Genomic DNA, 27,762 nt, shown 5'->3' on the forward strand with positions numbered 1-27,762 from the left:
CTGTTGCATATCGTTACTGCATTACAAATCCAAAAAAAAAATAAACATTATAATTCCGTCATCATCTTTACATATGTATGTAAACATATAGTGGAAATTTTCTATAATACCATGATAAAAGTAGATGAAATAATTCAACTTTAGTTACAAAATTTTTTTTAAACTCAATGTCATATAAACAAAAGATTTATCGAATTGGTTAGGTTGACAGGGATATCGTAAGGTACATATAGACAGGCCAATGGATCCAAAACACTACCCCCCCCCCCCTCCCGTCATTATAAAAAAAATCGAGCTTTTTATAAAAACTGATAAACCGATAAAGGTCCCTTGCAATTTCAATTCGCCAATTCCGTGGTGTGTAAAAAGAAATAAGATTGGTATTTCCGCCTGTTTCTTGCTAAACGATAAAAAATTAACATTAAATACTAAATTATATAAATAATTTTATAATATCTATACTATAATAATTTATATTTGTATATGTAATTTAGCTTCTTATTAAATTAAGCAAAAATTTGCAATAAATTTATACTTACCCTGTTTAAATATGAACTAAGCTTTTAGTTTTTATCCCTTATTTTAGGCGAATTAAAATTTTATTGATTTAGCTAATTCTATAGTTGAAACTTTTAAATCTCGTAAAAAATAAAATTCTGTTTACCATTATAAATTTCAATTTAAGCTACTCGTCGGTAATTATGATATTTTAAAAATAATATTATGAATTCAATATCAATTATTTTGAATTTATAATTGCAAGGTCTTATTTACAATATCTAATAATAAAGTTTTGAAGAAGATGAAATTGAAATAAATTGAAATTAAACAAAAAAAAAAATAGAAATATGAGCACAAATAAAACTAAGATAAAAATTTGTTTTACAATACTTTGTAGAAATTTTCTTTTTTTAACAATATCGTAACTTAACATATACACAAATTATTTTATTAAATTATAAATATGCATCATTCTAATCAATAGAATTTTAGTTTAAAATTTAGAAAATTTACATATCGTTATGAAAAATATTAAAAATTCCCATAACTAGGAAAGTGTTTGTTGTAATGTTCCATTTGTTTGTATATCTATACTACCATAATAAGAGCTACAATTAATCCCAGCTACAGTTTCTGGCGGCCTGAAAATATTTATAAAAAATTTCATAAAATTCAAAATGAGTAAAATGTACTAATAATTGGAAAAAAAAAATAAAATTTAATAAAAAAGTAAAACGAATTAAAATCACATAAATTAATGTTTTAAATATTTTTATAGATTTTTAAAAGACTTAAAAACACTCTCAAGCATTTTATTATTAAGATTGATTTATTTGAGAATTAGAAGAAAAATTTTTGTCTAATTAACTTGAATGAAATCCTTCAAAATATTCATACAGAACGTAAAAGCAATCACTTTCGTTGCTTAATTATTTTTAAAAACTCCTAAAACCTGATCAAAGTATAATCTATATACGTTTGCCCAAAAACTAGTTAATTATTTTTATTTACTGCGTACTGACAACTAAAATTTAAGATTTTTTAAAAATCTTCCAAAATAAGATTATAAAGGCCTTAACATATGAGGAAATTTCATTCCATGTTAAATGTAGAATAAACATAGCTTATTAAAGCTTAAGATATCATTTTAAGAAAATTGGCTGTTAAATTAGATGAATTTGTTAATAACATATTAAATTCTTAGGGATATTTTTGAAAATCAATTTAAATTTAACGTTAAAGAAAAGTGTAATACGCATATAAGGTGAAAGTAAATTTCATATTTGGTTAAAATCACCTAGCTCAATGAAATTTCGTGTATTGTTTTACTTTTTTTTATACAAAATTTTAAATTCTTAATTATTTTGATTCAACATTTTGTACCTAATTAGTCGACTTTTTGAATTTGTATAACTGTCTTTGTATAATTGATCTGTTAAGGAGCAGGGTAATATCTGATTACTATTATCAGCTATTTTTTGTGTTTCTGAAGAGAATAAAACTATTCCTTTTGCATTTCCACTATAATAAAAAATATTGAAAAACAAGATAAAAAAATAACAATAGTTTTTTTTTTAATTAACGCACTTTTGATCATTTTTGATTCCATCTTCTGCGTTGTGTTTTTTATGCCCTCGATCATCGTCCACTAATTTTTTATATTGCCTATTTTTTCGTCTATTAAAGCAAAGGAATATACTTATTGTAAGTCCAACTAATACATTAAGACCTGAAAGCGAAATAAAAGTTAAACAAAATTTAAATAAAAAAATAAATACTTTATCGAAATGGAAAAATTTAATAAATACCTATAATAAAAATTACAGCTTTCCGAAAACCTACTGTATCATACAACACTCCACTAACAGATGGTCCAATAAAAGCACCTAAAGCGAATGTTGATGTCCATAATCCCGATATTAAACCGTAAGTTTCCATATTATCAGGAAGACCATTTTCACTAAAAATTTATTTAAATTTTATAATAAATATTTTATAATTAACTTGAAACTATTAGAGGACATATATATATTTAAATCTCCAGGTGTGAGCAACTTGCCATTAATTAAGAACACTTATAAGGTAGTATTCTTAATTAATCGAATTATTCCCATATTTATATATCACAATATTTATGTGTGTATGACACTTATATAAACTTACACTGAACAACGTAAAGCATCAGCAAAACTTGAAACAAGCATAGCTGCTATACCAAGGCCATGAACTACCAGACCAAAAATAACGACGGTTAGTGTTCTATAATTTATAAATTAAATAAAAAAATTAAAACATTTTTGTTTATATCGTTTCTTTATAATATACTAACGTTTCTAACGGTATAAACGATACTGGACCAACTGCACAAAATGCTATTCCAATTAAAAATGTTCCTAATAAGGAAGCAAGCTTTGGACTAAATACTTTATCAACCATCCATCCCCAAATTGGTGCAGTCAAAGCATAAATTCCTCCATTTATAACAAATACGACACCCAATAAAACTGGAGTTAAGTTAAATTGTCTTAAATGAGGCTCTAAAGTTGCATTTAAAAAACCAATTGAAGCACTAGTTGCACAAATTCCAAAACTGCACACAAGAACACCTGGTATTTTTAGAACACTTTTCATAGATACTATATATAATAAGAATAGTTAAATAAGGTTTTATAGGTTAAAATATAAGTTTATTACAACATTTGAGTAATCGTAAATACTTACAGCCTTTAGTTTTATCATCTACATCTTTGGTATGCCGAGGTAATACACATAATGTAAGTAGTGCAATTAAAAATAATGCACAACCTAAAACTACAAAAGGCATAAAATAACCACCAATTGTATAAAGTGCACCTCCAACCATTGGACCAACTATTAAACCTAATCCAAAGAACGTTTCCAAAGATGCCTTTAAATAATTTAATATTTTTATTAACAATATGATTTTTTTCTACAAACTTATATTAATACTTACAAATGTCACACCCACATTTTGCGAAAATTCTTTTGCTATTATGGCAAAAGAAGCAGTTAAGAAGGCAGCATTACCAAGCGCCTCTACGATTCTTATTATGAAAGCTAAAGTAATAAAAGGGATGTGATCCTATAAAAATGGAAAAATGATTTAATTATAAAGTTTTTATAATTGTAATAATTCAAATATAAATACTACTTCTATGAAATTCTATACAAAATATTATTTTTGTATTCTACAATACCGACATCTTCGCAGACATGGTAATGTAATTTTTGGAAATATTGATTTTATTTAAACCAAAGATTAACTATGATTTCAAATAGAATTTAAAGTAACTAATAGTTAATTGTTCTCAATCAACTCATCAATGTATATTTTAAATAAATAAATAATTTACTGGGTTTTTTTTTTTGGAAATTTAAAATTTTATTTTTTTTTAGAAAATTGGTTCAGTTTCTTAATCCAATACTAGATAAAAAGCGTCCACTGACATTAAATATCTGTACTTACCGGTATTTTATCTAAAAGACCAAATAATATTGCTGATGTCCCTGTGGTAAATATCCCTCCATTAAAAAGTACCTTTGGCCCTATGCGGTTTAAATATTGGCCATAAATTGGGGAGATGATAAATACAACTAATTCAAAAACACCAAATACCAAACCATATTCAGTTGCGTTACATCCTTTTTTTTCAGCCTATAAAAAATAAAATTTTTTTTTTTTTAATTTTAATCCATATAAGTTTAAAAATGTAGACATAAAAAGGCAATAATTTTTTATATGAACTCTATACATACATTTGTACATATACATAATGGTTGTCAAAGAAAATGTCAACATAATCGTTGCCATTTTTTTTTAATTAGATGTTGTCTTAAACATTGCGATTATCCAAATCAATTTTAATTAGCATGACGTCAGCTATGTAAGTACATCAACATGTATATTTTTTATACTGTGACTTTCGTTCTCACAGTAAAGTAAGAATAAAGACTTTTTAAAACAAAAAGAAGAACAAATACCTATAATTGAACCTTTTATTACAAATATCTCATTTGACCTTATTTGAAGTACGAAATGCAAATATGTAATTTATTTTTTAGTTTTACATTTTATGTACATACTTAGTACATCATTAGTTTAAAAATGGTTTTGATAAAAAATAATTCATATTTTATGTCAATCATTCTGCAATGTTAACTGTTTCCTATAGTCGAAATAATAACCACATTTTGAACAACTAATCTGACACTAATCAAACACTAACTACTTGCATAAATGTACATCCAATTATATTTTAATTTAGTAAATTTGCATATAAAAGAAGCATATTTAAAAATTTTTGAAAGTTTCTTTACTCAATATAAATAAATTATTACAAAGAAAAATAATTACAATTTTTAACTGCGTAATTAGGGAAAAAAAAAACATACAAAAATTCATTCATACAACATGCTGATGACCCTGATTTCCTATTGATTTCTCTGCTTAATTCAAAAAAGAAGACAGGATGTTATTAAGAATAAATATGGCCGTATAAGAAATAAAATTCAAAATACAATATATGTAGCTGAATTTTTTTTGTCAATTGTAATACTAAATTTATGTACAGATATAATTAAAAAAAAAATTTTTTTTGAAATTTGAACCAAGTGCTTCCAATTATAATTACTGTTATCTATTATGTGCATTACTTATAAACTCCCTGTAATTTCATCATTTTTCTTCCCTGCAAACCTATTGTGGAACTTTTATTGTACGTCATAAATAATATTATATACTTATAGCTATAAGTATATGTATATATATGTATATATATACATACATACATATATGTACATGCGATTTATATATTCCAAAAATCGAGTTGTATTTCTTACTACAATTAATTCTTATAGTAGAAAAATAGAATCAGCAACAATTATTGTTTTCCTTATCATAATAAATGTATTTTTCAAATTTTAAATTATAAATTATAATTTTTATAATATAACTTAATTGTATTATGACAACACTGATATAATAATTTGGTGCGGCATTATGTCAATTCCCTACAAGCACAAATATACATACATATCTTTTTATATTTATTAAATTAATTTGAATAAGCTAGCATATTGTTGTAAAACAAAAACACTGAACTGCAGTTTTATTAACTTGAGAAGGGATACATATACATATGTATGTAGTAAAAGAGCTTCCTCTGCATATTTAATTTTTACAATAATGTTGTGGTTTAATGACACAAAAATAAATATAAATAAACATGTTATTAGTTTGAATTAAGTTTTCTTAATATAATAATATATGTATGCCGATTCGGCTTGATGAACTATAACTGTTTGTCACTGAAATTTAAAAACAAAATGGTTTCTTCCATCCAGTTATATCAAATCTTTATAATATTATCCAATAACTAATTTAAATTCTAAAATCATAAATATAAATCAATGCATTTATATATATATATATATATATATATATATATATATATATATATATATATGTATTTGTAACAAGATTTGCAAAGAAATATATTTTCCACTTTTCCAGTAAATATTCTATTATTTTCATTAAGTAATGTCTCCCCACATATTTTAATGCAATAAACTCTTAATGAATGCATATACATATATGTATATATATATATATATATATATATATATATATATATATATATATATATATATATATATATATATATATATATATTTTTTTTTTGTCATTACTCTTGTCAATTACTAATATTTATACTATGTTAAATGACCGTGATTAAATCTTTACGGATAACCTCTGTCAAACTAAATGTTTTCACTTTAATAGTTTTGTTACATTATTACGTCAATGCAACATGATCATACTTATAGATCAGAATCAAAAGTTGTATTGGCTTACAACATGAACTATACCTATACGTATAGCGGGTTCTCATATATATATCTCATATATATGTATTATAATTTATGAACTTCAATTATTAAATCTTATGATTTTATACTCTTAATAGAAACATACTTAATAGAATATACTTAATAGAAATTTATTAATCTTAGACATTTCAAGTTTCTCATTACGCAATCAATCATTTTCGTTTTTCACTTGCTGATAGCTTATAAATTAATAATCTTACAAAAAATCTATTTTTTTTTTAATAATTATATTTAAAATAAGTAAATATAGTAAGCGCCACATGTCAAATACTATATCCGCTTAGCTGGAACGTGAATAGTTTGTAAGAATTATTTGCGTGATAAGATTTTTTTTGTGTAAACAATGTTTTGTTAGTTGTACTATTGAAATATTGTTGTATTATATGTAAACATGAATTACCATGTTTTGATATTTTATTAAATTTTAGAGTACCACTACTTTTGTAACATAAGAATTTTTTTTTCTTATTGTTTAACAATGTTTCAAATAGAACAGATGCCTGAGAATATGTGGAATATTTAGACCCAAAACAATAACAAACAATGAACTATTTGTGATTAGGCACCAGAAGCCTATAAACGTGACTATAACTCACACTTTTCGAATCGTAAATAATACAATAGCCAGGCAGGTACTAGGGTAGAACTCACAGTTAAAAAGGAAATGTAATAGAAAATGCTGGTCGTAAATAAAGTGCGTCGCCCAAAACAAAATGCAATTCAAAAATTTTGATAAAGTCCTATGTTCTACCTACAATTTCAATTTTATTGATTTGAATTTTTATAGCAAATAAAAGAAAATTTTCCTTTTCAAAACTAAATTAAAAATATTTAAAGCGGTCAAGGTATTCATAAATACTCCCACCCTGTGCTCATTAAGAATTTTATTTATTTATTTTTATTTATTTATTTGGAAAGACATTTACATATGTACATATATGTACATCTTTATATGCAAGTTATTTTAAGTAAAAACTTAACAGTTTCATTAAAATATTGACGGTTTATCAAAAAAATGTGAAAAGTAAGTTGATGCACAAAAATATTATTCTCAATAAATCAAGTTTTTTTAATAAGATAGCATTTTCTCATTTTAAATTTTAGTTAATTATATAATTAATTATATAAAACTGATACGAAAGTCTGCAATACAGATTATTGATTTTAAATTTAAGCAGAGATTTTTTAGAATGAAAATTTTTTTGTTTTGTTTTTTTCGTTAAAATCAAAAATAAAAAAATCCTTATCTTATTTAGTCTAGTCGGAGTCATGTTTTTATAATTTCAAAGATTGCTTATTTGAAGAAACAAAAAAAAAATACACAAGAAGCAAAACAATAAATAAGGTTTTTTTTTTAATATGAGCGCAATAGAAATTTATTTAAACGCAACACAATCTAATGTCATTACGACGTTTAAAATGATTTTAGAACGAAATGGCAAGATTACAAAATATGATAATGTTTAATATTTAATTAATTATAAAAATTATAATATTAAGATAAAAATCAATGAGACCGCATTTAAATGAAACTTTCACCTATATGTCACCAATAATAAAAAATTTTTGCATTTATTTGAAAACTGTATACAAAATTAATGTTTTTATGTTTGTAAATGCTGATAAGAATAGATGGAGAAAGAATATGAATATCAAAAATGAAATTTTCAGTATGGAATTGACTAATAGAATTTAGAATCATTAACACTAATTATTATAGTCTCTTGAAACATTTATATTTCTGTTGTGATCCTTTCAAATACTTAAGAGAGAAGATTAAGTGTAAAGGCATTAATCATGTTGATTAGTTTTAGTATACATATATCAATTTTTATACATACAATTAATATGATGTTGAATTTATAACATTAGATTATTTCTAATATTTTGATATTCATAAAATATTAATGTATAAATACTTATTACATATTAAATACATATACACATAATAAATTTAGAAAAATTAAATAAGTGCGCATAAAATGAAATCAAATATACCCACATATTATCATATTTTAATCTTATAGGAATTTACAATAAAAACAATATACTTCTGAATGTACATATGTTCAAATATAATGCAGGAAAATAATTATAACTATAAATTCATAATACAATCTAACTAAATAAGAATACTTAGAGTAAAAGCATGCCAAAATACCCTTACCATTGCGAATACACTCACCCTTATTATATAAGGAAATGAAATTTTTGTATGGAAATAACAAGTTCAAAAATACCAAGTCATGCCCAAATTCAATTTAGGTAGTTTTTGTTTTTTTTCCTTAAATATGATTTTTAAAGTTCATAGCTCGTATTATTATCTACACAAGTTATTTTTATATTGTCAAATTTTGTTATGACATAAGTTATAAAATTTAAAACTATAAGGAGGATTAAACCGCACTGTTTTTTCAAATTGGCATTACAATAGAACTAAAATTTATATTAACTTCAAGTCTGAAGATTTAATTTGATAAGTGAAGCGTCTTTCTACCCATTATGATGCTGAAGTTATTAATTAAATTAGATATGGTAATTAAAAAAAAATTTCAATATTAAATAAGGCAAAAATTAACACCTTCATTGACTGAAAACTGAAATATTGGTACTATAAATTATATACTTTCTGAAGTTTTAATGAGTTTAAGGTTAAGATTTTGAGGATACTTTTGAAAAACTAGAAAAGTATTTCAAACTTATATATTTATAAAAAATATATCTCAACTTTGTATTACTTGTATTACAGATTTCCAAATATCTTTGTATGGTGTATACTTTACGTGTCTTATTTTATGCTTAACTACTTTAATTAGCAATTTAATTCAATCCTTTTTGCTAGTTCAAAACTTTTTGCTTAAATTATCATTTAAAGAATTTCGCCTAAATGTATGCAACATTATACGATAATAAAAAATTTTTCTTTATTAAAATATCCTTTTCTTAATTGTCTGTTCATGATTGATAAAACATCAATGATTGAAATATCATGATTTACGTGACGGACTTTAATTTTTCTAGTTGAATAAAGCCCTAAAGTTTAAAAGTTAAATATTTATTTTACAATACCTATAAAATTTTATTGTTTTAAAAACACAAAAAAAAATAATTGAAATGAATTTGTTTCATGCTGATATTTTGGCATTTGTAAAAGTAATTATCTATATTATTCGAATATTGTTATTTACATGTCTATTCCATATAATACCTGCTTATTTATTGTAACAAATTAGAAATTGTATATAAAATATTCTACAGAAAAGTAAAATAAAAAGTAAAATGGATCAAATAATTCAAGGTACTTATGCATAAAGACTATATGACTTAAAACTAGGCAATATGCAATATAAAATATTTATAAAACGTGCATGTGTTTAACAAAATAAAATCTATTGTATATATGTATACATACGTATACAACATGCACAAAAATAAATACCACTGACATTACATTGCATTTTAAAAAAGAAAAAAAAAATAATAAAAAAATTAATTATTAATCAAATCAGTTTTAACGAGAAAAATTAAATGATAACGAAAAAATGATTACAAAGTAAATTAGAGTAATAGTAAAAAAATGAACGCGAACTACATACATATTATTATTTAGTGATCTTTATTATATATTTGAAAATATTATTTTTAGAATAGCATATCGATAATGATTGCTTTAATATTCGTGTTATATGGCAACATACATTTAAGAATTGCAAAGACGTAGTAATAAAATTTAAATTAAATTTCTATATGGTTTATTAGTTTATGGTTTAATAAAAAATTAAATAGTATTTATAACAGCTAAAAATATTTATTCTTATATATATGTTGTGCATGCACATAGCATATAAAATTTAGTCTTTAATATAAAATTTTTTAACTTTCCTTCATTAATTATAATTTATCATTATCACTTACATTATATTATTTTATTACTTTAAAAAATTAGGACTTCAAGTGTTATACCTATGTATATAAGAATGAAATATTATAACTCATGCTTATGTATATGTATGGATTTATGTAAATAACATTTTTTGCATTTTTATTTATTCCTGTATTCTGATTTCCAATAAAAAATTATCATAACTTAATATTACAATTTATAAAAATTTTATTATTCACAATAATGAATTGGAGCCCAGACTGTAGAAGCCTCCTATGTAATTATTGGTCAAATGTTAACATTGGTTTATTTTTTATAGGTACTACCTCTTTAATTGCATTATTAGTTACTAATATGTTATTCTAAATATTTAATTTTTTTTATCTTTATGGCCCCAACTATTTCAAGTATATCTTACTTTGCAAACAATTTGTGAAGACACTTGATCTCTTATCCAATCAATGAAAAAATATTTTAAGATATATATATATATTTATGTTTTTCTTACATTAATTATGAGTTTAACGCAGATTACGATAATTTTAAATTTTTTTTATATAAAAAATACAGAAATCTCGTATACAGAATAAAAAAAAAATAGAATTTCACTTTATTTTGCCTATACTTGTCCCTCTATTCTATCAGAAACTTTCGAATATTAAAATGTGCAAATTTTTCTAAATTTACTGAACGCCCAAAATTCTACCATAATTAAATTTTTATTAAAAACCTAATTTTTACTTTTTATTATTTTACATATACATTAAATTCAACTTATTTGTTTGAAAAATGTTCGCATTTATATTTCTAAAAATTTAAATTACATACGCACTATATTAAGTTTAATACTCTTTTCTGGTAACACCAATATACATTTTAAAACGGCATTTATTCATTTTACACATTTTTTTTATCGTTTCAACGAAACTTCCCGAAACAAACGATAATTGTTGACATCATGTTTTCAAAATTTCATAAAAAAAAATTTAATAAAACAAAAATGAATGCAATAAAATTTTTATCGATGTAATTATTAATTGCCTGTTCATATATTATAAATTAATTTTATATAACTTACCTCATGTGGGAAAAATGGTGCTTGTAAACTAACACAAACTGCATTGAAAAAATCAGCTAAACCGATAACCAATAGCGTTAGCCACTGTCTTTTTGTAAAATTTACATTTGGAAAAATCATATTTCAGCATTAAAATTTCATTCAAATTTTCCAAGAGGGACTATTAAAATTCTTTTCACAATTCTTTTTTATACAAAACAATACATATCCTATTTTAATTATTCTGTTTTTCTTTTAATTATTTATTATCAATTATTTTAATTTAATACCAACAAAAAAAAAAAAAACAAAAAGAAAAATAAATATTTGTAAATATATGACTTTATTTTTTAAAAATATATTTTATTTATTTTGTTGCGTTTTGCCTATATCTTTAGCCTAGACAACGATCCCTTCTTAACTGATCGAATCCGTACTATTTTTAAAATCGAAAAGATAATAAAACAGAATAATTATAGAAAATTAATTAGCTCTTCTCTCTTTATAATTTTCTTCGGTATTTATTCAAAAGGCAAAAATACTGATTTTCGGTTAATCTCCATATTTATGCATATTTTGTTAATCTTTATAATATTTATTATAATGTTACCAGTGTGCACAAAAATATTAAATTAAAGCAACGAAATAGAACGATAAGAGAACTTGATACTGGAAAGAAATATGTGAATGTATAATATACATAAATTAAAAACTAAACTTTTTCCTATGAAATCTGTAAAAATTATAAGTTGACATAGCACAAAATTGAATCATTTAAATCTTAAGTTTTTGGATAATTCATGCAAAAGGTTTTTGGCGTCACATTCTACGACTGCTTTAAAAAACTTTTGCTCTAAAATTCTTTTCAATGCACCAATCGAAAGAATTTTCAAAGGAAAACCTATAATCTCATGAAGCATTCTAGAATTATGACTAAATAATGAAACTATCTAGAATTATCATTACTAGTTGTGAGCGGTGAATAAACTAGCATAAAAGATTAAGAACTAAAAATTGGGAATCCAATAGCCTATAATAAAGAGTTAAAGCAAATTGCATAACAATCATTACAGAACGATCTTGAAAAAATCAAAACAAATTAATTACCAAAAACAAAATTTTATTTTTGTGAAACTAAAGAAAATTTTTTAAATTGTTAAAAGAAGTCGGAATAAATAAATAGTTGAGCAATATGTATGCGTATGCATGTATGTATTCTACTTCCATGAGGGCCATAAAATCAAATAATGTAATATTTAAGTGCAAATTTTAGTAATTTAAAATTAATATTTTAATTTTTTAGTTTTGTTTTTAAATATCAATCGAAATAAAATTTAATGTAAATTTTTTCTGGAAAAATCGTTAAAAATCAATTGACGATTTTTGAGTCCCAAGAATCTCTCTATGTATGTTATGTCACAACATCATTGATTGAAAAACTTCAATTAAACTTCTGTAACTTGACCGTACTTCCTCTTACTCCTCACTAAAAACAAATAAGTAAATATTATTTTAATAATAAATTTTTAATAAATAGAAATAATTACATACATACATAATTTTACATTAAAACAGCAAAATTTATGTATCAAGAATTAGTATTAATACAAAATAGTTCCATTACTCTGAACAGGAATTAAATATTTAAAAATTGAATGCTCTTAATAAAATCGCAATTTGAGAAAATATATGTATTACATGTAGTATAACAAAAGTTATTAATACTTATTCATTAATATTTTAATTATTTACTAAATGTTCATGCCAATCTTACTTAGCAGGCTCCCTACTCTCGATCTTATCTTATATCTAGCATACCTTTCTTCAAAAGAATAGATACAAAATGTTCATTTACAATTTTATAAGAATTTGCATTGATGTTAATTTAAGACATCAACTTTTACATTTTTTTTTATAATTTGTTAAGTTAACACTTATGCTATAACAGTGAAGTTAGGCTATGTTTACAGCTTAACTTTACTGTTATATAAAAAAACTGAAATAAAAGTTTAAAAATATTGAATAAATTAAAAAATTCAATATTTTTATACAAGAAAACTGCTTTTGTAATTTAAATATTTTTTTATATATTTTATATATATTTTATTATATTAAAAATATTGCACAAAATACTTACATATTTGTTGATACGAGTAAGTTGGTTAAAATCAAAGAAAAACGATTTTAATGTTTGATGTTATAACATTATTAGAAACATACAAAATCTGACCATTATAATTGGGATACATAACGAAAATCACAATTTATATAATTAAATTATGTAAAAAAAAACAATAATAACATTATGAAATTTTCAAATAAATTATTTTATTTTTTCTATAATAACAACTATTTAACCACATTTATTTATGTTATGAAATACATTTATATTTTTTAAATAATTAGAATTTTAATAGTACAAATTACACATAAAAGTATTGACAATAATTTTGTGTAAATGAAAAATGAGATAATTGATAGAATACAAAGTTTTTCAAAAAAATAATAACTTGTTTTTCTTAAGTAATTGTTAAGAAAAATTAACAGTTCTGGTTCATTCATTGAAACGTACATCAAAAGAAATTTGAAAGCATTAAAATTTTTCTTGCGATAGATTTCTTTAATGGTGCAATGTTCGAAACTTGAGTGAAAGTTCATAATTTTGAAATATATAATTTGATTCAAATAAGAATTGTCTTGTACCCCAATTCATAAAATGTTCTTCGCAATTTACTAACAAATTTTGAAAATATTAAGTATGTTATTACATTATTTTAATTTATTAAATCTTTTAATAAAAATAAATTCATTGCCATCAAAATTGCTAATGCTTTCTAATAAAAGAACCACTTTTATATTGTAAAATTAACAAAAGTTGAATCGTAAAAACTACAAGAAAAAATTTTATAAAAATCCTTATTTTTATTTAGTTTTCATTCAATTCAGTAAAAAAAATAAATACATATTTGCATTTTCAATTAAATTAAAAAAATTTTGATCTATTTTATTTCAATTCTTAATTAGAACCGATGTGAATAAAGTAGAGTTAAATTTAAGACATAAAAAAAATTTTTTCTTGTAAGTAAAATACGGACTTAAAGTTTATTACCTACTTACTCTCATTTTTCAAAAAATAACAAGAAATTTAAAGTTTGATTTGACTAGCGTAAAAGCATTTTAATAAGTGCCTGCTATAATAAAGATAACATTATTTTTATTGACACAGTTTGCAAATTGTTTTAAAAACAATAATACTTCATATAATAAACAAGGTAGAAAATATACTTTTTAACAGAATTTTACAGCATAAAATTTTTACAGAATTAATTAAATTATAAATAGAAAGTTTCAATATGAAATTGAAAAATATAAACTTAAACTACACAAAAGACGAAATAAGTTTGCTGACAAACTACTAAAAATCCTACTAAATCCTAATTCAAGAAAGGGCTTTCAAAAAAATTAGCCATTTTGACTAAAGTATTAATATTTAGAATATGACTGCTTGAAAATCTAAAATTTTCTTTGTATTTAAAAAATATAAAATCAACGTCTTACATATATTTTTTTATGATTAGAATTGGATCATAAAAAAGTACACATGTATTTGTTTCTATTAATTGTTACATTATTTGAACCAAAGCCAGTTTTATTTATTTAGTTGTTTCTGTGCAATTGGGATATAACGTTCACTTACAAGCAAAACCTCTTGATCTATTTCTACAAAATAGTGTATTAAATATCTCATTTTATATCAAAAGGAAGTAAAAATGTAAAGAACATTTTTAATTATTTAATATTTTACTAATTTTTTAAGTACGTAATTGAATAATAAAATTCATTATTGTAAAAAATTTAATAGCCGAATTTTTCATTATCTAGCTAGTTGGTTATATATTAGATGTTTTGAATAATTTGAATTATTTTAATAAACTGACCAAGTTTGTGCTAATCGGCAGTATTTAAATTTGTTTATCTTCAAGATCTATTATTACTTGTCTAATATTATAATAAAGAAATTTTAACATGTTCAACTAATGGTTTATACTAACAATATTTTATATAAACTTTAAGAAAAACGAATTTCTAAGCTTTTGTAATAAAGTTATCGATAACGAAAACTGCTTAACTAAATAATTAAGCAAATTCATTCATTTTAAAACATTTTGGTTATAAACATATGTAATAAAATAAAGTCTTGACATACCATGCAAAGTGAATGGATAACTTTTTGAAATGTAAAAGATGGTTATTAATTCAAAATGTTATACTTTAACAATTAAAATTTTTAGGTTTATTGTGAAAATCTTAAGTTAACGATGTTAATTACACAAATCAAGATCTATTTTTCACGTAATTTCCAAATAATGTTTTTATTATTTTGTTGCTTTGTTTAAGTTATCATTCGCCTAACTTTGTTTTATAAAATTTTCAGCTACAAATTTTTAACTTTGCTAAAATAAGACATAATTCACATAGAAGAGGGTATATATAAATAGGTATACGTGCACAAATATGAATAATATTTGGTGATAACACCAAATCAAAAGAGTCACGAAGATTAAAACCAAATTTTATGTTTCAGGAATCAAGCATAAACATTTTTGCTTATAGCTTTTTTTCTCTTTGCAAATAAAGAAGGAACGTCTTAAGAAAATTTTTGCGTGACTTTTTGCAATAAATTTAAATATTCCGAAAAGATTAATGAGAATTAAATAGTTATATATGTATATATAGCCAATGAGAAATTTAAGCGGGTCCTGCAAATTACATTTATTAAGAATTTTTTTAAACAGTAGGAAACACAAATCTTTTTGTAGTTTGTTGTAATTCAGAGCAAACATTGTTAGTGTAAAATGCGATACTTTACTTTTTGTCGTCAAAAAGTTTTGTAGGCTCTAATTTTCGGGTTTTAATTGGTGGCAGTTCAGGATAATTCCATGTTATTGGTAAAGAACATTCGTAATTGAAACTGTAAAGCTGTTCCTCAAGCCACTTTTTCTTATCGGTTGGTTCAGGATATGTTGCAGCAAGTCCTAAAAATTAAAAAAAATTTTTTAAAATAATACAATAAAATTTCATAACGATTCTATTTAAATTTAAATTTTACATATGTGTTACCTTTTGCATATGCACATTCGGTAATACCGATCGCAATTTTCATTGAAACCTCACGAATCTTGCTCAAAGGCGGATAAAGAGAACCAGCATCTAAATCTTCTTGCCTTACAAATTGAGCAAGTTCTTGTGCAGCTATTAGGAACATATCATCTGGTATATGATGAGTTTCTGTGCAAATTACACCAAGTGCTACACCAGGGAATATATAGGCATTATTTCCTTGACCCGGTTTAAACACCTTCGAACCATGTTCAACAGTCCCGAATGGTGAACCAGATGAAAAAATAGCTCGACCCTTTCAAAAAACAAGAAATATTGAAAAAAATTTTTCCCATATAAAGTATGTATACACAATAATGTTAGAGTGATTAAAATACATGTTAAAAAAAAATAGCATCATTATATCATTAAAGTATCATTAATTGTTAACGGTCAATCGTTAAAAAGTGATAAATTGAAATGTTTACAAAATATTTTTAAATTTAATAAAAAAAAAGTACTTTAACAAACTAAAAATATTAAAAGTTCATTTTGGAAAATAAAAATTTTTTTGTATATTCGAACGAAAACTAATTTTGGCTACTAAGAAATAGATATTACTCACATCAGTGTTTTTGTAAGCTGACTCAGCTGTACATTCGGCTCTGGTAGTTGGATTTGACAATGCAAATATAATTGGCCGATCGTTATTCGCTGCCATTGTTTTTAGAATTTTCTCATTGAAAATGTTGGGAGCACCGGAAGCACCAACTAAAACCTATATTAAAACATATTGGTGAAATACATAAATATTGTGAATTTTGAATTTATTTTGAATTTATTTTTCGTGTTTCATTGTTATAATCTATAGCTTACTGTAGGTTTAATTTGATTGACAATTTCTTCCAAACTTTTTAGTTGCTCATGACTTTTAGCAAAAACCCTTTGCTGTGGGGTAACATTTCTATCAGTAGTTAACAATCCTTCAATATCTGCCATCCAAATCTTTGATCGAGCTTCCTTTAGTGCACAGTCAAATTATATTTATTTTTTCGTTATAATTAAATTTATATCAAACCTCTATTGAAATTCCTTCAAGTTGCATAGCTTTACAAGTTAAATCTGCGATTCCAAGTGAGGCACCACCTGCCCCAGCAAATAAATAAACATGATCAGATAGCTTTTTTTTTGTTATTCTTTCAGATGCGTATAGCCCAGCTACAGCTACAGCGGCAGTGCCCTGTATATCATCATTAAATGTGCAGTATAAATTTCTATATTTCTCAAGAAATCTGAAAGCGTTTGATATTCCAAAATCTTCGAATTGAACGAGACAATGTTGACCCCAACGTTTCACCACGGCTTGCATAAATTCATCAATGAATTCGTCATATTCTGCTCCAGTAACTCTTGGCTGCCTTAAGCCAACATAAAGTGGATCTTCGAGAAGATCCTTATTATTTGTTCCAACATCAATTTGAATTGGCAAACATTTATGAGGTTTTATGCCAGCTAAAGCAGTATATAAAGCAAGTTTACCTACAGGAATACCCATTCCACATGAACCCAAATCTCCCAAACCAAGAATGCGCTCTCCATCGGTAACACAAATAGCCCTGACATCATTTTCAGGCCTTAAAGGGTTGAAAAATTATTTAAAAAACGATAATACGACAGCAAAAGAATCGTACCCGTACTAATGTGAAGTTTCATTTATAGTAAAGTGCAAAATTTAGCTTGCGCAAAATTAGTGTGAAATTTATTTCGTTTTACGAAATTATGTTTTGAATTTTTCTGTTTTTCTTTTGTTAGAATACTACTCATAATTAAATTATTCAATTAAAAATTAGTAATTTTAAAATAGATATTTTTTTATAATTAGAACCAAATATGACCAGCGCCTTCTAAATTTTTCGTATAATTTATATATGGCGAAAAGCTTTGAAAAATTCTACTTATATGAAAGTTATTTTAGTAGTATAGGAAGCTTTTATAAAAAATATAATGAATAATTAGTGATCTTTTATTTCTCAATGTTTACATTCTATTTAAAAACTTGACAATAAACAAATATTAAAATGTATTACGAGTTTAGATCAATGTTTAAACTTCTAGACTCATATTTAATATCAAAAATTTTAGATTAAGAAAAAAAGATTTCTATGCAAGCTTAAGTCTTTTAATAAATCAATTGATAGAGAGAAATTTCCAATTTTTTAAAACAAAAATTAAAATTAAAAAAAACGAGTAAATTACCAATTTTTCAGAACATCGTAGACGTGGTGGCGATCCCTGATTGTGACAAATAAACCTCTTGGTCTTCTGTAAATTAAACCAAATTTTTGACATGCCAAACCTACGGTGGGAGTATAAACTATTGGCATTAATTCTTCTACATTTTCAGCCAATAAACGATAAAATAATTTTTCGTTACGATCTGATAAATCGGATAAATACAGGTACTTATTAAGATTTTCAGTATATCTGCTTACAGATATTTTGCATAGTTCTAATTGTTCTTCTTGAGTTTTAAATCTTGCAGGTTGCAATCCATGTATACCTAAAATTTGGCGTTCCTCAAGGGTAAATGCCAACCCCTATAAAAAAAAAAAAAACAAAAAACAATTAAATCAGCAGATAATATAACGCTATCTATACCATTACACACCTTATTCAATCGAGGATCTTTTATATAATCAATTCCTTTGACTATGTTTGGGCAAATAATGTCACCTTGTACTTCATGATACTGTCTTATATTTTTTTTCTGATTATCTAATCGTAGTGCACTTAAAACGGAAGTATCCGTAAGGCAAGAAAGCTTTGCGTTGGCTAGATTCCGAACATGGTTCCTACAGAAATATTCAATCTTTAAAATACATAAGTTAAAATAATTAATACTAATTTTTTAGCGTTTAAAAGTTGGTTAACGAGCTATCTTGCAAGTCAAATCCTTAGTCTGAAATTCACCTAAATAAATAATATACAAATAAATTTTTTCTTTACATAGTTCTCCAAAACTTAGACTTTTTATTTAGATAGAAACACCATAAACATTGAAAAATAATCTTTTTTTATCGAATTCTAAAATACAGTCTTTTTTCGTCCCCTTATAATTGGGAAGGGATTATATACAAGAAAATTTATAAACAATATACAAAATGTATGGAGAATAATATAAGAAAAATTGAAAATTTTTTTTAAAAAAACATCAATTTAATTTTAATAATTTAATTTTACAAACTTATTAAGCTTTTAATTTTCAATATTCACGTTATCGTCTATTCATGTTACACCCTTCTGGAATCTCATTATATTTTCCAGCATAAAATATGATCTACAAGTTATGATATCAGAATAAGAAATTAATTTCTCAGTAGGAAATTGCAAACGAAGTTTAAATTAAATGTATATGTTTCTATATATACACTGAAGGTTATATTAATATTAGAATTGAAATATTAGAATAAAAATTGTTATATTTTATACAAATTTAAATTGCCTTTTATTATATTTAGTTAATATCATTGTATTTACAGATTCAAAAAAGTTTATTACTCATATTAAGTATGGATTTTGAATTATATTAAATATCATTACGTTTTAAAAAATGTATTTAGTAGATAAATTTGCTAGTTTTGCAATTGGCAGAAATATTACTTTAAAATAGATGTTTATAATTGAAACAATTTGAGTCAAGATTATTGTAAGAAAAATAAATAATTTGAAATTCAAATATGATGAAACCCAAGAAGATTACATGTAAAATTTTTGTCAGCATTTTAACCCAAAAAAGGAGTTTCGAAATATCCAACGATAATGTGATCTGAGATCTTTTGATGATTGTTCAAAATGCTTTTGATGAAATATCCACTCCAGTCCACCATACTTAAAAGCAATGAAGCATTTATTGAAAAAACCTAAAAAAAATTATCGAAAATAAAGTATAACAAATTTCCTCCTTTAAAAGAAGTTAAAATTATCGAAAGCAACATTTCTGCTTACTAACAAAAAACAAAACATGAGTAAACTCGATACCAAACAGACTATGAAGCTGTGGTTAAAACTAGGGGGTATTAACAAACATGTATACATGATTCAAAGAACTACCTCAAAAGCAAGAACGGCGTATTTTAAATTCGAAACTTTTTAGCTTGAATTTTATGATTCGATGTTTTTTTTTATTATTTTAAATATTTTTTAACGATTCATAGATGAAGGGATAAGTTTTAAAAATTTATTTTTGGATAAATTTTATTTTATATAGTCTGGAGTATTTTACGGTTTTTAATTATTTTTCGTCATAAAAAAGATAATTATAGAATCAATCTAATTGGTGGTATGCGTTATACATTTTTTTAATTTATAATAGAATTTAAAACATTATGCAGATACAATTGTTGTGTAAACTGATTTTCCACATTAAATTTATATCTGCGAATAACATGATACAAAATGCGAATAATGGAACCATAGAATCGTAGAAATAACATGGAACATATTTGCGAATGCCATGGCACAAAAAAAAAATAGTACAAATCTGATTTCTTGATAAAATGATTTTTTAAAACTAATGGAAAAAAAATTATTTTTAAGTTTATTGAAATTGTTTCCAATATTATTATAAAAATTCTAAAAACATAAATTTAAAAACTATTCAAATTAATTGGATGGTTTATTTTGAAAGTGACCTAAATCCACTTACAGTTTCAAATCGTTTTTATTTCTAAAGCAATAATGATAATGTAAATAGTTTGAAATTAAACTTATTTTGTTGCATAACTGATTTTAGGTTACTTTAAACCCAAACAGAACTGAAATAAACCTTGGTCACTTTCAATATAAATATCCGAATATACATATACATATGTACTTTTAGTCTAATACAATATCCTAATTTTAAATTTAATTTCAAATGCTTAAATATTGTGGTTGAATAAATTTAGTTTTATATTATGTAAGAAATTAATTTGAAATAATCGGAAATTTACAATGTGAATTTGTACTTATGTACATATGTACGTATATACATTGCAAAAAAAATTTTAAAATATCTTAAAAGAGTCTAGGTTCTAGAACTTAAGTTAAAATTTCTAGAAATTTTAAATCATACATTTCATATATAGGCACCTAGATTTTTAATTTTTAAACGAAAGTCGTAAAATATATTTAGTGTTATGCATTGAAAAAAGTACATGCATGTTTGTACATACATATGTATCTATGGTATGTATGTATAGCTTTGTTTTCGCAGAATATCAGCTTTTCTTCTTTATTGAATGAACATATATATGTATGTACATATATCTAATATTATGTTGTATAAGGAAAAAGACAGCGGAATGTGCTTTTAACTATTTTTATTTAATTTTCTGCTATAAATTTCAAGTACTTAGATGTATGTACGGAGATTTTGTAGAGTAAAAAAAATAGTATAAAAAAAGGATATATTTTCGTGTTACATATACTGTTATACATATGTATGTACATAGATGGATAAGTATGTCCCAAGTTAATACAACAATTAAGTTTTTGCGTAAAATACAATCTAATGTTTACAATTTTTATCATCTGATATTTCTGATATTCTAGAACTCAACTTACTCAACAACTAGAATGTTATTTATTAACTCCACCATCCACTAAAGAAATTTAATAAATTTGACTTTTGCACAAAATTTAATGTGCGCAATCTCTATTTCTGTTTTAAAATACATAATGAAAAAGGTAGATATGATATTATCAAACAAAATTGAAAAAAGTTGGATATCAATCTACATACATATGAACATATGTATCTATATGCAAAAAAATATTATATATTTTTATACATACATTCATATATGCATATGTAAGAGTATACATGTAACTAATACGATAAAATATATGGTTTCTAAGATTCAAATATTTCGGAAATTATAAATTTTGTTTCTAAAGTTTGAAAATGAAAATGTTGAAAAGCCGGAAAAACCACTCAAAATTTTTATTACTTTTTAATAATCATTTTAAAATTTACCAGACTAAATTTAAAATTAGAACCTAAAACTAAAACGATTACATAAACACTTTGAAATAATAATTTTATAAAAAAAAATTCTGACTAAACTACAGAACAATCTCTTGCTTTTTCTTTTAAAGGGATTAGAAACATTGTAAATAATTTATTTATATTTATAAATTTTGAAATATATTTTAATTCTAGTTTTTTAAAAAAAATAAATTTCGACTTACACCCGGTTTGAAAACATCTTGTTCCCCTAATTTGTTGATAAACACAATAGGATAAATTATGTATAATTAAAAATATACTTAAATATCTTATTTCCAAAATTTATTTATTTCTTCTAATTATATATTAATTTTAGGTAGCTGAAATTTAAGCAAAAACTTCCTGCAAAACGATAAATTTATACTGAAACAATTTTTTTTTATCATAATAAGTTATGACATTTAAATTTTTAATGACATTATATATCCCTAAATACATCAAGAATTTTGAAGTTGAACACCGAAAAATTATTGAAACTTTTGATTGGTAAAATGGATATAAGAAGGTGCTATGAAGAAATTTCAAATGAAACAAGGAAATACATGAAAAATAGATGAAAAAATATTTCAAAATTAGTTTCCTTTCAATTTTCGAATAAGTTTATCAATTTAAATTCAAGCGCATAGTTAGCTATATTTGATTTAATATGTTTAATTGGGATTGTAGCATATAGATTACTGTTCGCCCATAACATGTTATGGAGTAACAAGGTTTATTTATAGTAGTTTTAGGAATGAGACAAGTAAAAGGACAAAAAGGACCATATTTCATAAACCTGAAACTTTATACTGCTGAAAGTAATATTTGCAGGTATTCAAAACAAACCAAAAACGAAACTGTGCGATAAAATTTGACAAGTACTTACACATAGGTTGTTATTATATTTTTATGTCAAACTTTTATGCAAATGTTTTAAATATTTGTACTGTGTGCTTCCAGTCAAAAATTTGACTTACATATTATTATTGTCAATTAGATTGTTAACTGTAAAATATCTAGACAAATATAAGTAAATGAAATCTTTTATTTTTATTTTATTATTAGGTAATAAAAAGGGACCTTTTTTGTGCATTACAGGCTGATGACCCATTAGTAAAGAAAATTTTGGTAACCTGACTAGGCTTAGAAGAACCATAAGTGGATAACCCCAAACCATTAACATTAACAATTGACGAATGTAAGTAAAAAATAAACTAATATATGTTAATTTTGTACAAGCTTAATAAAAACTTTTTTGTAGCTTTATACAAAATTTGGGGTTATAATTGAATTCACAATTATAATATATTAACTAATGAATGAAGCATCAAACAAAAATTTATACGAAATATTGACAAGTCTATCAATCAAAAACATTTGAACTGATAATGTGAGATGACAATTTTGTTAGTAAAACCAACAGTCAAGTTAACGCATTTGCCATACATAGAAAGTTTTAGTTTTTGACGTCAAAGCAGATTTAAATCTATCAAAAAATAGATCCATGTACATTTTTTAACCTGAAATCAAAACTTTCAGATTAGAGAATTTCCTCATTTCAACAAAGCGTGCTCTGACAACTGTGAATCTGATCTGACTCAGTCTCTATCGAGGTAAACAACGGAATTTTCCTTAATAAGCTCCAAATTTAATCATTTTGTAACTTTGAATAACTCAACTCCCTTATTTATCAATATAAATTTTTCTTACTATTCTATACTCAACATTTCAATTATACATTATATCTATATTATGTATATATAATATGAAAGTAAAATTGATTACAAAAATTCTGCAGTTCTAACAAAGATCTGCAATAATGGCAGCACGTTTTTGTAGTTTGCTGCAAGGAGCATTACGATTTTATTGGTAGATAGAACTATAAAAGATTTTCAGTTAAATCGACAGCATAAAATTTTTTCGTGCTTTGATATTCATAACCTCAATTAGTAGAGAACTCATTATTAAGAGATTAGGAAGATATTATTGAGATTATTCCAGAGCTTTCGTTAGTAACGCTGCTTTAATAGTTCTATTATAGTGATGTTTTAATTTACACTAATAAGTTCTCCCACAGTCAGAATTGCAAAAGAAAATTCAATTTTTTGTTTCAAAATTTTTCAAAATTCAGTTTCAAAAACTGACACTGCAAAAATTCGTAGGCTAGTTTTAACCCGGGTACCACTCCTTTGCTATTTTTGTCCTAGTGGAAACGCCCGCAGTGATATTTGTCGTACAAAAGTTTATATGTAATCATATTGTAGACACAAACCAATTCAAATAATTTGTGTTTGTAATGTAGGTTTTGAAAATTCAAAAAATATCATTATCACTCAGCTATCCGACACTCAGACAAGTGAAATATTACTTCTCAAATTATAAGTCATAATTGCAAAAATGTGTAGTAATCTTGCAAATTGAATATAAGTGTTATAATTACATTCCTTAAAAACTTTGAAAATGACATATGTATGTATGTATATACATAATGTACGCAAATTTCGTTTACAAAATTTCAAACTATAAAATTTTCATTTCAAGATAATAAAAGATTAATTGTATTGTAGAAGTATGTATGTATGTACTTTATTTCAACTAGTTTTATCTAAATTTTTTATAAACGGTGCAGTTGGTCCTTGTAGCACTTTTCTAGATATACGCATAAAGCCAGTAACTGGATCACGCCCGAAATATTTAACTTGAATTTCTTGCCCTACCTCTAAATTTAAAGCACTGGCATGGGCTACCTATTTTTTAAGAAAATCATTAAGAATTGGCTAAAACAAATAAGAATTCATACCTTTTTTTGATCTAATTGTGAGTTATGAAGCAGTATTGGGGGCATGTTTGGATAAAGGGTAACCATTACTCCCATATCCCTTATTTCAACTATTTTGGCATTGTATATTCCACCGAATTCTAGATCTGGGGTTTTTTCGGATAATTTGCTTATGAATTCTTTCGCTTCGTCTAAAGCAGTCTGGGAGGGTGCGAATAAGGTAATACAACTATTTTCGTCTTGAGTAATATGAACTCCAATTTCTACATGAAGTTTTTTGGCATTTATTCCACCGTGTCCAAACAAAGCAGAACGCTGCGTTAGCCCTAGTTCAATTTTTTCAGTTACTGGCCATGACTGTTTACGAACTTTCCGATACTCCCGTATACATTGATTCATTATTTCCAATACTTTTGACTTAGCTTGAGTACCTTTTTGCAATGCTTCAACTACTACTTTAAGAGGAATTCCCGGTATTTTTAAATCTAACTGTATAGCAGTAAAACCTTGTTTTGTCCCAGCTACTTTCATATCCATATCGCCCATGTAATCTTCAATACCGGATATATCAGTTAACAATCTATAATCCAATAACTGTTTGAAATCATCAATATCATATTTAGTAACGAGACCTACAGCAACTCCAGCAACAGCACCGGATACGGGAACTCCAGAGTCCATTAAAGCTAGTGAACCGCCACATACACTTGCCATTGAACTTGAACCATTAGATTCTAAAACTTCAGATGTTAAACGTATAGTGAATGGAAAATCGCTTGGTATAACTGGTACGAGTGCTTTTTCAGCCAATGCTCCATGACCAATTTCACGCCTTCCCACTGACCCAACACGACCTATTTCTCCTGTAGCATATGGTGGAAATTCATAATGCAACATAAAGTTTTTAGATTTAACACCGGTGTCTATTGAGGTTAAAGAATCCAATTTCAAAGCACTTTCTAAAGAGTCAAGAGCAACAGTGCATAACACCTGTGTTTGACCACGCTGAAAAAGGGCTGATCCATGAAGAGGTTTATGCAAATCAATCTATAAAAAACTTTTATATACATAATGTTTATAAACTATTATATACATAAATTTAGGAATTATGCAATACTATACCTGACAAGAAATTTTCCTTAAATCGTCAACTGAACGTCCATCACAACGTTTTCCTTCAAATATTGCATTTCTAAAAGTTTGTTTACATACTTTTCCAAAAACATTTCCAATTTTAATGGGATCTTCATTAGGAAAATTAGACCAGACTCGATTCAAAACATCGGATTTAATTTGATTTACAGCTACATCTCTTGAAGTTTTATCGTGAGTTTCGTCTTGGAAAACTTCTCTCAAACGCATTTCACTCATACTTGTTACCGCTTCAAGAACTGCTTCATTTATTTCAGGTAAGTCTTCAACTTGTTTAGGTTTACCCGCCGTTTTTTGCAAATTTTCAATTGAAGTAATTACTAATTGGGCCTGTTGAACACCAACCCTTATAGCTTTCGCCATATCATTAATTGACACAACATCTCCTTTTCCCTCTAACATTATTACTAAATTTTGCTTTGTAGCTGTAACTACTAAATCTAATATTGAAGATTGCAATTCTCTTCTACTTGGATTTATTAAAACTTCATCATCACACAAACCTACTCTATAATCTTAATATTAGAATGCTGTTGAGAAAAAATACTGCTTTTTACCTTACTGCTCCTATTGGACCATTCCATGGTATATCACTTAAACTCAAAGCGGTTGAAGCAGCATTAATCGCGAGAATATCTGGCAAAAATATACTGTCCATTGCTAGCACTGAGCAAACAATCTGTGTCTCATATTTAAAATCACTTGAAAATAATGGCCTAATAGATCTATCAACTAAACGTGCCGTTAATATTTCCTTCTCGGAAGACCCAAGTTCTCGTCTAAAATAATTTGTAGGTATTCTTCCTGCTGCTGCTGATTTTAAACGATAATCTATTGTTAAAGGTGTAAAAGAATTTGTTGTTTTTTGCTTTGATGAAACAGCTGTAACCATTACAGAAGTATCCCCCATTTCACATATTGTGGAAGCATTAGCAAAACGAGCATATTTTCCTGTTGACAAAAGCATATTTCTTCTGCAAAACCATAATATAATTTGAATTAATGAAATTTTTTATTTGAATAACTTAAAAATTTACCCATTATTAAATTTTGTTTCGACTGTTGCTGCATCTTCACTAAAATTTTGAAAAAAATTTAAACAGTTTCGAAATTTTAAACTTAATAAATTTCGCTTTCGAAACATTTGTTAAGGTTAAGTTTTTAATATTTTTTCTTTTAATTCTATGCTTTTTAATTTGAGGTTATGTATTTAATGTTTTTGTTCGATATCAGGGATGGAAACAGAATACGATTCCTATTACAACCTTTTTTATAAGCTAAAATTTTAAATGTAAAAAAATTTAAGAAACAACAACACTATAAATTCTTTCAAATTTGATAAAGGAGGAAAA

General features: G+C 24.9%; 3 protein-coding genes across 4 annotated transcripts; all 3 read right to left on the reverse strand.

The window, feature by feature from the left end:
* Positions 1 to 876: 876 nt before the first annotated feature.
* Positions 877 to 11,569, reverse strand: LOC129614402 (MFS-type transporter SLC18B1-like). 2 transcript variants are annotated; one of them, XM_055528988.1, is made up of 10 exons: positions 11,373 to 11,569; positions 3,989 to 4,177; positions 3,476 to 3,604; positions 3,223 to 3,409; positions 2,831 to 3,137; positions 2,665 to 2,760; positions 2,310 to 2,461; positions 2,089 to 2,230; positions 1,885 to 2,022; positions 877 to 1,142 (listed from the first exon to the last, which is right to left on the reverse strand). In XM_055528988.1, exons 1-10 carry the CDS (start codon positions 11,490 to 11,492, stop codon positions 1,049 to 1,051), a joined length of 1,554 nt encoding a protein of 517 aa, XP_055384963.1. In that variant the 5' UTR covers positions 11,493 to 11,569; the 3' UTR covers positions 877 to 1,048. The 2 variants fall into 2 exon arrangements, with proteins under 2 accessions (XP_055384963.1, XP_055384964.1); XM_055528989.1 differs by lacking the exon at positions 1,885 to 2,022.
* A 910-nt stretch (positions 11,570 to 12,479) lies between these two features.
* Positions 12,480 to 22,876, reverse strand: LOC129614401 (NADP-dependent malic enzyme). Its single transcript, XM_055528987.1, has 9 exons — positions 22,683 to 22,876; positions 19,120 to 19,303; positions 18,708 to 19,048; positions 17,530 to 18,085; positions 17,328 to 17,471; positions 17,077 to 17,229; positions 16,473 to 16,767; positions 16,222 to 16,387; positions 12,480 to 12,837 (listed from the first exon to the last, which is right to left on the reverse strand). Exons 1-9 carry the CDS (start codon positions 22,697 to 22,699, stop codon positions 12,828 to 12,830), a joined length of 1,866 nt encoding a protein of 621 aa, XP_055384962.1. The 5' UTR covers positions 22,700 to 22,876; the 3' UTR covers positions 12,480 to 12,827.
* Positions 22,877 to 25,048: 2,172 nt separating this feature from the next.
* LOC129614327 (polyribonucleotide nucleotidyltransferase 1, mitochondrial) lies at positions 25,049 to 27,582 on the reverse strand. The gene is made up of 5 exons (XM_055528883.1): positions 27,448 to 27,582; positions 26,968 to 27,384; positions 26,381 to 26,918; positions 25,280 to 26,305; positions 25,049 to 25,226 (listed from the first exon to the last, which is right to left on the reverse strand). The coding sequence occupies exons 1-5, from the start codon at positions 27,552 to 27,554 to the stop codon at positions 25,071 to 25,073; spliced, it is 2,244 nt and encodes a 747-aa protein (XP_055384858.1). The 5' UTR covers positions 27,555 to 27,582; the 3' UTR covers positions 25,049 to 25,070.
* Positions 27,583 to 27,762: the final 180 nt, after the last annotated feature.

Source organism: Condylostylus longicornis, unplaced genomic scaffold, assembly GCF_029603195.1.
Source record: "Condylostylus longicornis isolate FDR11 unplaced genomic scaffold, ASM2960319v2 ptg000107l, whole genome shotgun sequence".
Lineage (NCBI taxonomy): Eukaryota > Metazoa > Arthropoda > Insecta > Diptera > Dolichopodidae > Condylostylus > Condylostylus longicornis.